Genomic DNA, 14,058 nt, shown 5'->3' on the forward strand with positions numbered 1-14,058 from the left:
CCTCGCCCCCTCCCCCAAACACACACTTTTCCTTCTACCTCCTGAAGTCATGGGAATGTTTAGTATTACCAACTGCTTGAATATCCTGAGAAAAACTTTCTGGGCTTAGACTTTTCTTTGTGGAAAGTTCTAAGCACGAATCTAATTCACGAAGAATTCTAAAAAGAATTATATATTTTTATTTCACATGTGCGAATGTTTTACCTGCATGTATGGATGTATGTATACTTTATGTTTGCTTGGTTCATGTAGAGACCAGAAGAGGGCATTGGATCCCCTGAAATTGAAGTTATAGACACTACATGGGTGCTGGGAACCAAACTGAGGTCCTCTGAAAGAGCAGAAAGTGTTCTTTACTGCCAAATCATCTCTCCAGATCCCCAGACATATTTTTAAAATGATTTGCAATGTAATTTTGCTACAATCAGAGAATATGTAGAGTATAGAATTTCAGAGTTTTGACCTTCATTTATCTATGGCCTCGCAAGTGGTATATTGGGTTGCAAAAGTCTCTCAAACTTATGAAGATCATGTATTCTAGAACTATTGGGTACAATGCCCTACCTGACATGTGGTTGAGTGGCAAAATTTTAAGCCAGCATGTTAACTAATGATATTTAATGAGGAAGCTGAATGGAAACAAATAAGCTTGCCTAGGAGATTAGAATGGTGTTAAGAGAATGGAAGAAGCCCAAGGCTAGGCAGACTGAGGATGAGAGACTGAATGTGACTGCAGAAACCAATAGTGTCTGACATCAGCACATCTGGCTGAAGCAGGGCCATAAATTTGTAGAGGGGGGCAATGGAAGGCCTTCTGGAAGCAAAGAATCGAGAAGGACAAGATGAAGTGGAGAATAAAAAATTCAGAGAATCTTATGATAGTCCATATTTTCTGAAAGCAACAGAAGGAAGAACATCTATAAAGACGGAAACACAACCTGCTATTTCCTTCTCTAGAGCTCCTTCTGTCTCCACCCCATCTCTTTTTACTTTCCTAGATCTTATGGTTACCCCAGGTCATACATTCCCATCTAAAGATGTGGATCTTAGAATCATGAATAAGGGAGAACTTGTGTTTGTCTTTCTGGGATTGGGTGTCAATATGGGGGGAAAACAATCTCACAAGGGTCCAGGCCTAGATGAAGAACTGTAGGTACTTAGTGAATGCTGAGAATGGGACAATCAGTCTTTCCGAAGGATGGATGGGTCCAAAAGTTGTTATCCAACACCTACTGGGCAGCTCTGAAAGCATATACAAGGGAGGACAGCACTAGGTGGAGAAAGGGGCATTGTGGGAAGGGGGATAGCATATGATAATAAGGACTGAAGATGATTGGTGTGTTACATACATGTAGGAAATGTCGTAACAAATCCCGTAGTTTGTACAGTTAGAAAACATTAATAACAATGAAGAAAAGGTAGATAGGGAACTTGGGAGGAAGCATTGGAATATACAGTTAACAGTCCACCAAGAAGGAATAAAGATTGGGAGATAAGGCCAATTATCAAGAAGAATTTGTAAGCAAGACAGTCACCTATGGCTTTCTTTAGAAACAATTTCTAACCTGAGAACCCACACAAGACCAGGGGTGTGTTTCAGTTAAAACTAAACGAGAAGTTACTAATACTTAAGATTTTGGGCAGTCAACAATTCTAGCCATATGGTCTATCTTGAGATACTCAGGATGCAATATCCAATGCAAATGATGCCCACGGAAGGTTTTCTATAGCATGCGACATCTAAACTCTAGGCAGAAAGAAAACTAGGATTATCCAGGTGGGGAGAAAGGTATACGTATAGTAGAGTAAATGTGACACCTGAACACCCTTCACTGTCCCTCAGCATACCTGTAGCTTCCAAGGAGAATGAAGGAAATCAAATTCTGCAGTCACCACGATCAGAACTACCATAAAATGCAAATTCCTGAATAAGATCAGGCTGTTGTTTAAAATACACATCCCACAGGTGTTCAGGCAAAGACTGGTTGGCCATTCGCCATGGACATTGGGAAGGAGAGGCTGGGAACCACCTGGGTGGATTGCTTGAGGGGCATTCATCTCGACTTTGATGATGAGACACCATGATTAATGCTCCTGGGCTTTTTCCTGCCCTCTAGATGGCAGGTGCTTGGCCCAGTGCCACATTCTGTCCTGGCGTATGCCTTAGTACATTCATTTATGTAAATATCCAACTGGCAGCCACTAAAAAGTATCAGGGATAACATCAATTTTGATGTCTTTTTCATAATTTCTGGGTCTACTTCTCATCAAAAGATATTTTTTCCCCATTGGCTGAACAAACTTTGGGCAGCACTGAAAGTCTTTTCCAACTTGAGATTTCTATTACGGCTTTCAAATGAAGAAACATAAATCCAGTCCTCTTGGCTTAAGAATGCTGAGAATTTTTTAAGTCAGTGAATAAGTAGAGAGTAAGGTTTCTGCTGAAAAGAATTAAGACTGAAAGTAAATGCTCTGGTTGAAACACCGTAAGAGATAACTCATGTCCTAATGTTTTGTACATTACTCTGCAGATAGGAAGAAATGCTTGAGGCGCCACTCAAAGCACAGAATAGCACCAAACACAGAGATACAGAAAAGAAGAGTACAAGATCCAGGGGGAAGGACAGTGAAGATGAGAAACATGCAGAGAGTGCAGTTAAATTCTTCCACGTTATGTGGTTATACTGGACATACTTACCCTGGAGAATAAACTTTAGTTACTATTTCATTTGGTTTGACACATGCTAACTCTATGTCCCAATGGTCTGTATGGGGGAACTCCCCATAATAAAAGAAGAGAATTGCAAAGATTAAGGAGTGGAAGGGCTCAGAAAAATCAGCACTTGATAGAATAATGATAGCAAATGCATATTCAAAAGGATTGAAAAAGATAACGTGGCTCTCTTCACTCCCCAGCATAAGCAGAAGTGTCAAATTTTAGGGTCACGAGTATCACTATTCCACTTTAAAATATTTTACTGATTATCTGAGAGTTTCATACACTGTAGTTTGATCATAGTCATCTCCAACTCCCTCCGCTAACATGTCTTCCAGATCCGTCACCGTCTCCATACCGTTCCAAATGTCTTAAAAACAACCCGTCAACTCCAATCCGTGCTGTCCATACACTCCTGTGTTTCGGAGCATCCAATGTACTGTGGCTGTCTACCAGGGACCACACCCCTAAAGAAAACTGATGGCCTACTCCAGAAGTCACCAGTGGTTCGTAGCAGCTTAGTAATGGGAGAAGGCTCATGATTCCTTTTCCTTTCAAGCTAGGATGTGTAGGCTTCAACGGACGCTGTAACGATACGCGACACACAATTACTGAAAGTAAAGCTAAGTATTTAATGTAGAAATTACTCACAAGATACCAAACCCAGAGGAGCCAAGCAGTTTTCAGCCGCCGAACTGGAAGCCGAACTCCAGGAAAAGAGAGCGAGACTTCCTGTGTGCTGTCTTTTATGCCTTCCCCCGTAATGCCCCTAGCCATGCCCAAAAGTGGGCCTGGCTAGTGACGTAGTTCCGCCTACGTACGTGTATATGTCTTTACGTCCAGCCGTATACGTCTTTAGCCCTGCCTAAAGTGGGTGTGGTTAGCGGTGTGGTAAACCACCCTTTTATTACCTCATCTGTATGCGCCTCTAATAAGTCACATGTTTAATGGCGGCATCAGACTTCCTCCTACGAGGATGTTGAGTAGCTTCATCTTATGTGGGTCTTCCGCAGACAACCACAGCTGCTCTGAGTTCATCCATGCAAGTGGTCCTATCTTGTTCAGAAAACACTGTTTCATTCTATTTTATTTCCAACCAACAACTGATGGGGGGGGGGAAATCTCCTTCTATATGCTGTGAACATATGTTTCTCTTATTGGTTGGTGAATAAATGTTGATTGGCCAGTAGTCAGGCAGGAAGTATAGGCAGGGCTGCCAGAATAGGAGAATGCTGGGAAGAGGAAAAGAGACGCCATGTAGCCGCCAAAGCAGTAACATTATGGGTAAGCCACAGCCTTGTAGCAATACATAGTTTAATGGAAATGGGTTTATAATTAAGAGAGAGCTAGTCTACAGGGTCAAATTATCCTTTCAGAGGGATCACCTAAGACCACTGGAAAACACAGAAATTTACAACAGTAGCAAAATTACAGTCATAAGGTAGGAATGAAATAATTTTATGATTGGGGGTCAATTCAAGATGAGGAATCGTATTGAAGTTGACAACATTAGGAAGGTTGAGGACCACTGCTATGTAAGGACATGGAAGAAGAAAGCTTTTGTTCTTTGATAGCTTACTATCACCTTGCTAGCACATCCATGTCTTCCTTCACTGGCATTAGAGCTCACTTCTCTGGTATTCTAGCATCTACTGGAGACCAGCTTAGACATCCAGCCTTGTGGATTGATCCAGCCTCATGGACTGAGCAACTTCTAAATTCTTGGACTTGGGCCACAGCTTGTGAACTAGTCTAATAAATCTCATATATATATATATATATATATATATATATATATATATATATGAATGAGCGAGAGAGCTAGCCAATAGTATAAGCCTCAGTGTGTTTATTTGGGACTAAACGGCCATGGGACCAGGCAGGACAGAAACTCCACTCACAAATGGCTCTTAAAAAACTTTCTGCCTTATTCTCAACAATGGTCACCAAGTCTTGGAGAGGGGAGTGTTATATAGATGTCCCATACAATTTTACTTACATAAAATTTTACTTACATAAAATTTTATTTATTTATTTAAATTAGAAACAAGTTTGCTCCACATGTCAATCCCATCTCCCTCTCCCTCCCCTCCTCCCCCATCCTCCACCCCCCCACACCAACTCCCCCAATCCTCCACCCCATCCCCCCTCTGCTACCCAGGGAGTGTGAGGTCTTACATGGGGGATCTCCAAAGTCTGTCATATCAGGTGGGATACTTTTAAACTGGGGAAAGCAATAGTAGATGTCCTTCTACTTCCTCTAAAAAAAGTATAGATAAATTCATCTATCATGGGGGAGGCTATTTAGAAATAGGAAAATCAATAAGAAACATCTGCAAATGATATTCAAAAGATGTCTATTCCTTCAGACATGTAAAGCACACCCGTTGTTGCATGAAATAAACCAACAGAAACCCTTCATACATATATTCGAGGCAGCTTTTAAAATATTTTATATTCTGGGAAATTGTGAGTGCTGTGCTCATAAAAATAAGTCTTTAAAGTTGACAGGGGAAGCAGTCCTCAACAGGTTCTGGGTTTGAAGCCAGGGGAGTTGCAGTGATTTAGCAGCTACCACAGGAACACCTGGCATAGCCAGGGGATGAAATCTCCTCCAACCTGCAAAGAGTTTTAACTGTGCCTAAAAGAGAATCTGAAAGCTGCCAGGGAGCTTAAAACAGAGCTTCTTCATCAGCATTCCAAAGCAGGCCCCAGGAAGCTGGGGAAAGAGACTTGCAAGGGGAGCAAAAGAGGAGGGTTCCTTCAAACCTAATCTGATGATTTCAGTCTATATATCCTAATGTCTCTCCAGTGTTCTGACCATCTTCTTTTTAAGAATGCTACTGCAGGGAATTAACACAGGTAACTTCTCATCTGATTAAACACATCTGCTACAACATAGCAGGTGCCTCTGAGCACACTGGAATTATCAGAACTCCCGATAGAAAACTTACAAAAGCTTGGAAGCATTGGTAGGTTAAAACATGTCTTTTCTTAGGTTTTTACAACAACCGAGCTGAATATCTCCTTATAACTTAATGTCCTTGAAACAATGGCATAAGAAAAAAATATATATATATGAATTGCTCATCAAAGTACAAATCCAGAAGTGGTTTAAGGTTATGTGTAAATTTCAAATGGAAGGTGGACATGCGGGCACACTCCTGCAACCCCAGCACTCTGAGACTGAGGGAGGAAGGACAGTTATGTCTCTTAGCAAGTTCCAGACAAGCCACAAGCCACTTGGTGAGACCTTGTCTAAAAAAAAAAAGCTTAAATCACTCCCTCATACAAAAATTAGTATGTGTTTAAGATTTTTATTTGACTCATTGCTGAGGAAACTTTTAAGCTGCACAATTAGTTCCAAAAAGAAGCCAACAGCAGACACAGTTACAGGTTGGGATGTCTGAAACCGATGGGCAAAGGCAAGGCCAAGACCACTTTTCCACAGAGGCTGTGGAGTCAAGCAAACCTCTGTGGGACATAATTTACACGTAAATAGGTACAAATTTGTTCCACCAAAGTCCCCCACTTTTCCTCCAGGGATATATTTCAAAGTCTTTCATACTGAAGCCTAAAAATATCATCTATTTTCCTATGTGTATACCTATGATAAAGGTGAGCTTATAAACTGGCCACCAAAGAGAAACCTATGAAACATTACAGTACAATAAAAGCCAGGTGAACACAGTATCTTCAAAACACAGCCATTTCCGCTAAGTATTTTCAGGCTACTGTTGACCATTAGTAATTATTATCCTATTAGCAATTGAAATCAGTATTTAAAGCAGAAGTGCAGACAAAAGCGGGAGGTTAGTGCACTATTAGTTACCTAAAACCCAGACTTGCAAAACAGCTCTTTCCATTTAGAATTAGGTAACACAATGGCGTAACGGTTATTTTAAGGACAAACACTCTCCCCCCACCCCCCACCCGACATGGATCTGTTGATTACCTTATTTCCTTATTTCTCAAACCCACTGAGTGGTAAATGCCCCATAAACACGCGCTAAATGGATGAAAGCTCACTATCTGTCAGCATTAAGTTTGGCCCTTCACACATACAATGCCACTTAATCCTCCCAATGAGCCTTTAAGTTAAACATCACTCTCATGCTACTGATAGGGACTAGGTCGTGTGACATCAAGCAGCTACTGTGTCTTAAAGATTGGGGTAAAGAGCATCGAGGATGATTTGACAGAGGAAACCCACCTACTGCTTCTCCCCTCTGTCCACGTAATGTATGCTCATTTTAATTACCATCTTTGGACTGGCTGCCCAGAGATCGAGGGGTGTTTGTGTTTAATGCTACCTTGACAGAACATGCTCCCCCAGTAAGCAAGGACCTATTTATCCTTGTTTTAAGAAAAATAAATGAACAGCATCCCTCAGCAGACAGGTAAATAATCTTGTCCATAGCCTTTCAGATTAACACAGGGTTATGTACCAGCCCAAACTGTTTTGTTTCCCCTTGGGGCACTGCTTTCCCGGTGTTCAGTATAATAGAGCTAGATCAACACAGCTTATATGTGTGGTCTGTTTTCTCAGAAATCAGGACAGCGTATAGAGGAACTGCAGCAGTCCACATTTATTGCATGCTTCCTGTGATGTGGTCCATTTTCTCATCATCACCAGGAGGGAGGTGCTGGAACTCTCTCTCTTTTGTATAAAAGTAAAGCAAACTGAGCACACGGAAATGCTCCATCTCCGGGGGCTTTGACCTACTCCTTGCAGCAGCTCCTGTCATTTCTGCTGGTTGCCCAGGCTCTTGAGGTTTGCCATGACATTACATTTGTGTTGGTCATTGTTGTTGTTTTGAGGCAGGGTCTCATGTATCCTGGGCTAGCCTGGAACTCACTAGATAGTTGAGGATAACATAGAACATCTGGTTTTCTGGTTTCTACCTCCTACATGGTGAGATTATAAGTATGTACCATCACAGTTGGTTTATGTGATGCTGGGTACCAAACCCTGGGCTTTGTATAGAACTACCTAGGCAGTCTACCCATTAAACTATGCTCTTAGCCCCGTTTTTATTTTTATATTTTTTATGAATTTCCCTTCCCTGGTTATCATCACAAACTCTAAGGGTATTGTCATTCCCAAAGCTTCTAATGTCAGGTGGCCAGCTATGGCAGACTGATACAAATTTATTACTTTCTGGTCACATGGGATTTGGAATTATTCCAGTATTGTATCCTGAGAAGAACAGAGGTCAGAGAACAAGGGAAGGGAGTGGTGTTCTGTGACTTTCAACAGGTGGTTGTCTAAAAGATGTGGACCGGATGTTAGTCTGAAATCATTCTCTCTGCTCCCCAAGTCCCCAGGTAATTCCCTGCTTTCTTTGTGTGACAGAAATAGGTTAACCTTAGAATAAAGTCAGGAGTTGTTTTTTTTTCTTTTTTCAATTCGAGGTAAGACTTTACATAAATAAGAACATAGTCTTGCAGGTAGAGGGGTTGTCCTAGTGGCATACCTACATAATTTAATTTAATTTTCACAACTCTGTGATTTTTTAAGTACTACCTGTATTTTGGAGACAAAGAAGTGAGGTTGAATAACTTGCCACAGCGAGACAGTTTAGCTTGAGCTTAGACCTGTATGGTAGTTTATTGACACCACAGGTGTTTTGTGGAGACCAAAGATATTGTCTAGAGCAGCTTGACAACTCTACAACACACACCTTATCTCATTTCAGGTCAATTAGCCAAGCACTTGGTTATTTCCTCCACTCTGAAGTCATTCACTCTGAGGGTACTGTTCCACCTCTTTGTATAAGCCTTTAGAAGACTCATCTGGCTCTTGAGGGCATGTTATAATTCTCAACATAGCCGGGTGGTGGTAGCACATACCTTTAATCCCAGCACTTTGGAGGCAGAGGCAGAGGCAGGAGGTTTTCTGTGAGTTTGAGGCCAGCTTGGTCTACAAAGTGAATTCCAGGACAGCCAGGGCTACACAGCAAAACCCTGTCACAAATTCCCCCAACACACACACACACACACACACACACACACACACACACACACACACACACACACACACACACTGTGATACCACTGCTCCCAAGTAAGATTTTGAGAAGGTTTTGCCACTACCATCAATCAGGAGATAGAGTAGATCAATAGACCCTCTGTGGGCTTTTGTTGTATATAAACTTTAGACAGTATCCAGAAAGTGAAATGTAGATATGTCAAGGCTATGCACCCTCACTACTGTTAGGGTTCTAGGAATTTCATTCTAAAGGGCCATCATCACTAGTTGGCAGCGGAGGATACAGAAAATGACCCTTTTGGAGTTAGAAATTCACTCTTTTGTTAAATCAGCTTGAGTTACACCTGAACATGTTTACTGTATAGTTACCCACCACTTACACAGCAAGACTCTAAATTTATCCATCTGTATATCAAAAAAAAATCTTGAGTGGCTAAAACTCTGTTTCCATAATAACCTTCCTTACTGAATTTCATATGTAAGACAGCCATGAAGGGAGATGTTCTTGGTGACACCTTGCCCTCAATCTGGCATACCCCCTCCTTACTTCTCTAGGATTCAAGGGTGCCATTGCCTGCACTATGAGAACCCCCAGGCAAATTGTATGTAGGGAGGTAGAAGATCTGTTCCAGACAGCAGAATTGCATGGGAGAACTGAACGTCAAGGGAAGTATATTTTCCCTCAGGCATCCCCTCCCAAAGTAATAGAAGTGATCAGACTGAGAGAGACTAACATTTCTCAAAGTAGAACATGGATTTGGGAAAAGGTGTGCTGTCCAGGGTGCTTGGTAATCACCCGGGAAGCAATGTTTTCAACGAGGGGTTCAGCTTTCTATTAAGGGAAAGGAAGGTTCTAGATCAGACTCCTCATTCTCAAGCATCCCTTCCCATAGAGTAGTGAGTGCTCCGAAGTCCTGTCTGTCCATGCATAGCTGAGAACGGGGTCAGGAGGAGAGCTGTCAATGTGCAGATGGAATCTTGGCACAGGTCAAGTCCAGATATGGTCCTCCTTTATTGGGAGACGTCATTCTGTGAAAATGTGTCTGACTGGTTTGAATAAAGCACTGTTGGCCAAAAGGGAAGCAAGACAGGTGGGACTAGGAGTCGAGGAGGATTCTGGGAAAGAGAAACAGGCAGACACAATGTAGGCCGGCAGAGGAGTAAGAGGTCCGGACCCTTTTCTCCGGGTTAGAGAAATTCTTAGATTATCAATTATGGGTTAAATACTTGAGTCGGAGCTAGCCAGTAAGAAATCAAGCAAACGGCCAATGGCTTCGTAATTAATATAGTGTCTTGTGTATTATTTGGGGACTGCAACTATGGCAGGGCCCGAGTGCCTGGCAAGGAAGACAACATGTGACACTCCTTACTCTACTGGGAGGCTGGAAGGTGAGGATGGGACTTTGTCACCCATGCCATCCCCTGCTGAGAGAAGTGATTGAAAAGGCCTTCTAGAACATCCTACCACCCTGCTTTTCTGATTCCAAATACTGCTTTATCACCTCAGTGGAATTCTTTAATACCATCAATGGAAAAGTAGTTTGACTATGTGACTTAAATATTTTCATCTCAGTGACAGTAAGGAGTACAACATCACTTCAGAAACTTAAGACAACCTCGGGTGTGGACAAAGCAGAGTGTGCCTCATGGCTGTGTGATTGACAGGACAGGACTGGTTTGGCAGGGAAAGTGACTTTCCACTATTGATTCTTCTACATCATTAGTTGCACATGTGTAGCTAATCAATCAGAAAAGTCAATAGGCTTGATTTAATGAAGGGGGTGGGGAGGAAAGCTTCTTCCATGTAGAAAGTCTTCATCTTCACAAAATCCCCACACCAGTCCTAAAACCAAGTTGATAGGAATGATTTCTCTTCTTTTCCCTGGATGCATTCTTGTTTACTCTAGAACCCGCCACTTCCCACCCCATATGCTTGCATTAGATATTAATAATCTACTTTCCTTTACAAACCACCCGACTCGCTCAGTATCATGGCTCCTCTGTTCTAGAGTTTATTGCCTGCTCTGGGGTCAACTTACAGCAGGAAACTTCAGCAGGAAGATAGTGTTTTGCTGTATGGGCATGGGGAAAAGTTCTCATGATGGGAAGAGGAGGGGAAGAGGGAGAGTCTTGGATACTGCAGACTTTACCAGTTATGTCATGTTGTTTGAATGACTCACTGTAGATCTGATACTGATTCGGACAATGTTTCTTCAACCACTTGCAGACATCCTGCTGGGTCCATAGGGCCACTGGTTTTGACAGCTTCACCGTAGACTGTGGAGAAAGAAGCAAAGGAGAGTCTGTTAATGGGGCCCCATGCCTGGAAAGGCACTAATGTTCAACATCCTAGCATGCTTGGTAAAGGCTATAGCGTGAATTCCCTTAAGAGAAATATGGAGCTCTTTTTTTCCTTCTAACACCTGCAACCTTCCTCAGCATTAAAAACACAGAGACAGGCACACAGACATAGACACAGACACAGACACACACACACACACACACACACACACACACACGCACGCACGCATGCACACACACCGGAAGGTGCGAGAGGAAAAGGCAATGGAAATTTGACCCATTCTTGAGTTATCTCTACTGGGAAACCTCCTAGAAAGTAGTATTTTATATATTCTAGCAACAAGATAATAGGGTTTCTTTGCAGGTGCTTAAGTTTGGGGGTAAAATAGCCACTGTCAAGTGCCTTTCTGCTTGCTGGAGGTATCTCTTTCTCCTCCCTACCATCCCTGTTGCCTATTACAGCCCTTGCCCCAGCAGGTGAGAATACTTATTTCAGGACTGAATGTTAGAAGACTTAGATACCAGCATACTAAAAAGTTCTAGTCTGCCTGGGGGCTCTGGACTCAGGGTGGTCCCATGAAGCCTGGGAACATTAGTCATGCCACAGTGGGAAAGCAAGGAGTCAATTCTGCCAGCATGTGGGGAAGGTAATAAGATAATGAGAGTCCTTAGGCTTTATATAGAAGTCAGCCAGTCAAGGACTTCTACTACTCACTGGATCTCTGATCATAAGTAATGAAAATTAAAAATAAAAAAGTGAAAAATCAAACCCAGGATGTGAAAGATCCAGCCTTTGATAAATGGGTGATTGCAAATACATTTATTAATAAGTGTTGGCTTTGTCTTTTCCCTCATGGATTCCAGGAACTGAGGTTAAGCTAGCTGAAAGTTTCTACATCAATGATTTTATTGTTATCATTCTGAACCAGTATCTGCCAAAAGAAGAGGGCTGAAATATTGAGAATTCTTTAAGATATTTTCATTGGTTCAGAGATCTAGGCATTTTATTTTATTCCTCTTTCAACCTGTTAGATTACGGCAAGGAGAAGACCTTAAGTTGGCAGGAATGTGAATGATATCTTCCAAACATTTGTGAAAATTTTATTTTACAGAGAAAGACTTGTTTCAGTTTTAGAACTTTTAACAGAAAGCAATAAGTCTAGCCTGCAGTTTTTTCTTTGTTTACTTACTATTACCATTAGTTATGGTGAAGAAATTATGATACAAGATGTATTTTCTAGTTTGTAATACCTACTTCGCTTTTGAGTAATATTTAATTACCCCAAGTTCCAATTTTAAGAAAAAAGTATTGAGAGAATGGTACAGATAGTGAGATGTTCACCAAGAGACAGGGAGGGGAGAGGGAAAATGCAAATCTTCAGGTAGCACTTTTTATTAATATGTTTCTAATTGAATGATTCCTTGGGCCATCACATACAAAATAATTACAAATAATGCTGTCACTCTCTACTTTGTGGTGGTTTCAATGTGAATGGCTCCCATAGGCTTCTTTATTTCAATACTTGGTACAAGTATTTGGGTTACGAGGTATAGCCTTGTTGGAGGAGGTATGACTGGGATTCTCAAGGTTCCAAATTAACTCTCAACTCATTACTTGGAATGGTGGTAGTTTGATATGCAACTCTGGTATCAAGAAAAGCAGCTTCTCTATCTCTTGTGTTCCCCGGAGTGTCTTGCATGTAACAGGACAGATGGTGGCAGGTAGGGGCAAAAAAAAAAAAAAGCAACTGAACGAGTTAACGAACTAAGATGATTTTCATTCAACCAGTATTCTTCAGCAGAACTCACTAGTCAGCAGTAGGCATCAGGTCCAGTCTTGGCTGCTCTTTCCTGTGGTTTACTGAGCTCATATGGTTCCTAATCAAATATGGCCACCTCTGCCTACCACCCTTCAGCCCCATCTAAGGAGGCAGCCATTTTCTTCTTGTTTGAAATCATATGGGCTGTTTTCCTAATCCTGATGAGGGAGGAGAATTTTGGTCTTGAAGAATTCAAGTGAACACACATTTTTGTAGCTGCTGCTGTTTTGATGATAATGTAGAATTTTTTTTCTTTTGCCCATCCTGACATCCTTTCCTTCTGTGTGATCAAAAAACAAGAATTCCAGAGCTTTTAGGTAGAAGTGACATGTTTCACAAGTCAGCACCTCTGAATCTGGCTCTTTCCTACTCTAAAACTTTCCCCTCAGATGAGCTGAATGAGTTTGGAGCTGACACATCATTACCCTGGAACTCCTGCAAGTTTCTTTCGAGTAAAGCTAATCAGATTTTTTGAAGACTCCTATAAACCAGTCAGAGAAGACTGTAAATTAGGACAGGGAAGACAGGAGGATGAAGCTGCTTATACATCAATACATTAAACTTCCTAATCCAGAAAGGTCATCCTTTAAATTGCTCATTTCCTAAGGAACTCAGGACTTGAGTCCATCACCTGGGCTTCAGATGATGATTTAGCCAAACTTGTCAAGTCGACTCAGAGTGAATCCTCACCATCCTATCATGGATGCTTTTCTTAGATATTTTCCTTTTCACCAGAAACTCAGCGGTTCGAAAGCTAACACTCACTTTTCCTTCTGAATATATTCTATTCTAATTATGAATTTGGAGATATCTATTTAAAACAAGTAAACTCAAGCTTCAGAATGTATGTACTCACAAGAATATTCCCCCAGGTAAACGTGACAAATGGAATGGGAGATGAGGTTGAGTTCCTACCACTAAAATTCACTGTTTAATATCTCTCTAACCAATTGTGATTAAAAGTCATTATTTACCAGCTAACTCTTAACCATGGTTGCATTATTAAATTGTTATTAGTCTGCTACACATTAGCTTGTTAAGGGGTAGCATTAATGAGTCGTAATGACAATCCCCCAGTCTACGCTAGTTTTTACATTTATTTTTCCTCTTTCGTAACTCCAAGATGATCCTCAGTCATAGTGCCTTGTAGCAGCATCCCATTAACTCCATCCCAACCTCAATCAAGTTTTGAGAGTGAATCCATAACCTGATGTCCTTGAAGAGCTTAC

At 41.4% G+C, this 14,058-nt stretch overlaps 1 protein-coding gene across 10 annotated transcripts in view; it reads right to left on the bottom strand.

Annotated features, from left to right (window-relative positions):
* Positions 1-14,058, bottom strand: part of Samd12 (sterile alpha motif domain containing 12) — a 439,420-nt gene that overhangs the window by 236,532 nt on the left and 188,830 nt on the right. For all 10 annotated transcript variants that reach the window (XR_005870605.1, XR_005870604.1, XM_040730487.1 and 7 more), the window contains exon 3: positions 10,859-10,985. Coding sequence is in view for 8 of the 10 variants with exons in the window: in XM_040730487.1 (XP_040586421.1) it covers positions 10,859-10,985 (127 nt within the window). In the remaining 2 variants the exon portion in view is untranslated. The remainder of the gene's footprint in view (positions 1-10,858; positions 10,986-14,058) is intronic.

This window comes from Mesocricetus auratus, unplaced genomic scaffold (assembly GCF_017639785.1).
Source record: "Mesocricetus auratus isolate SY011 unplaced genomic scaffold, BCM_Maur_2.0 Super-Scaffold_100023, whole genome shotgun sequence".
NCBI lineage: Eukaryota > Metazoa > Chordata > Mammalia > Rodentia > Cricetidae > Mesocricetus > Mesocricetus auratus.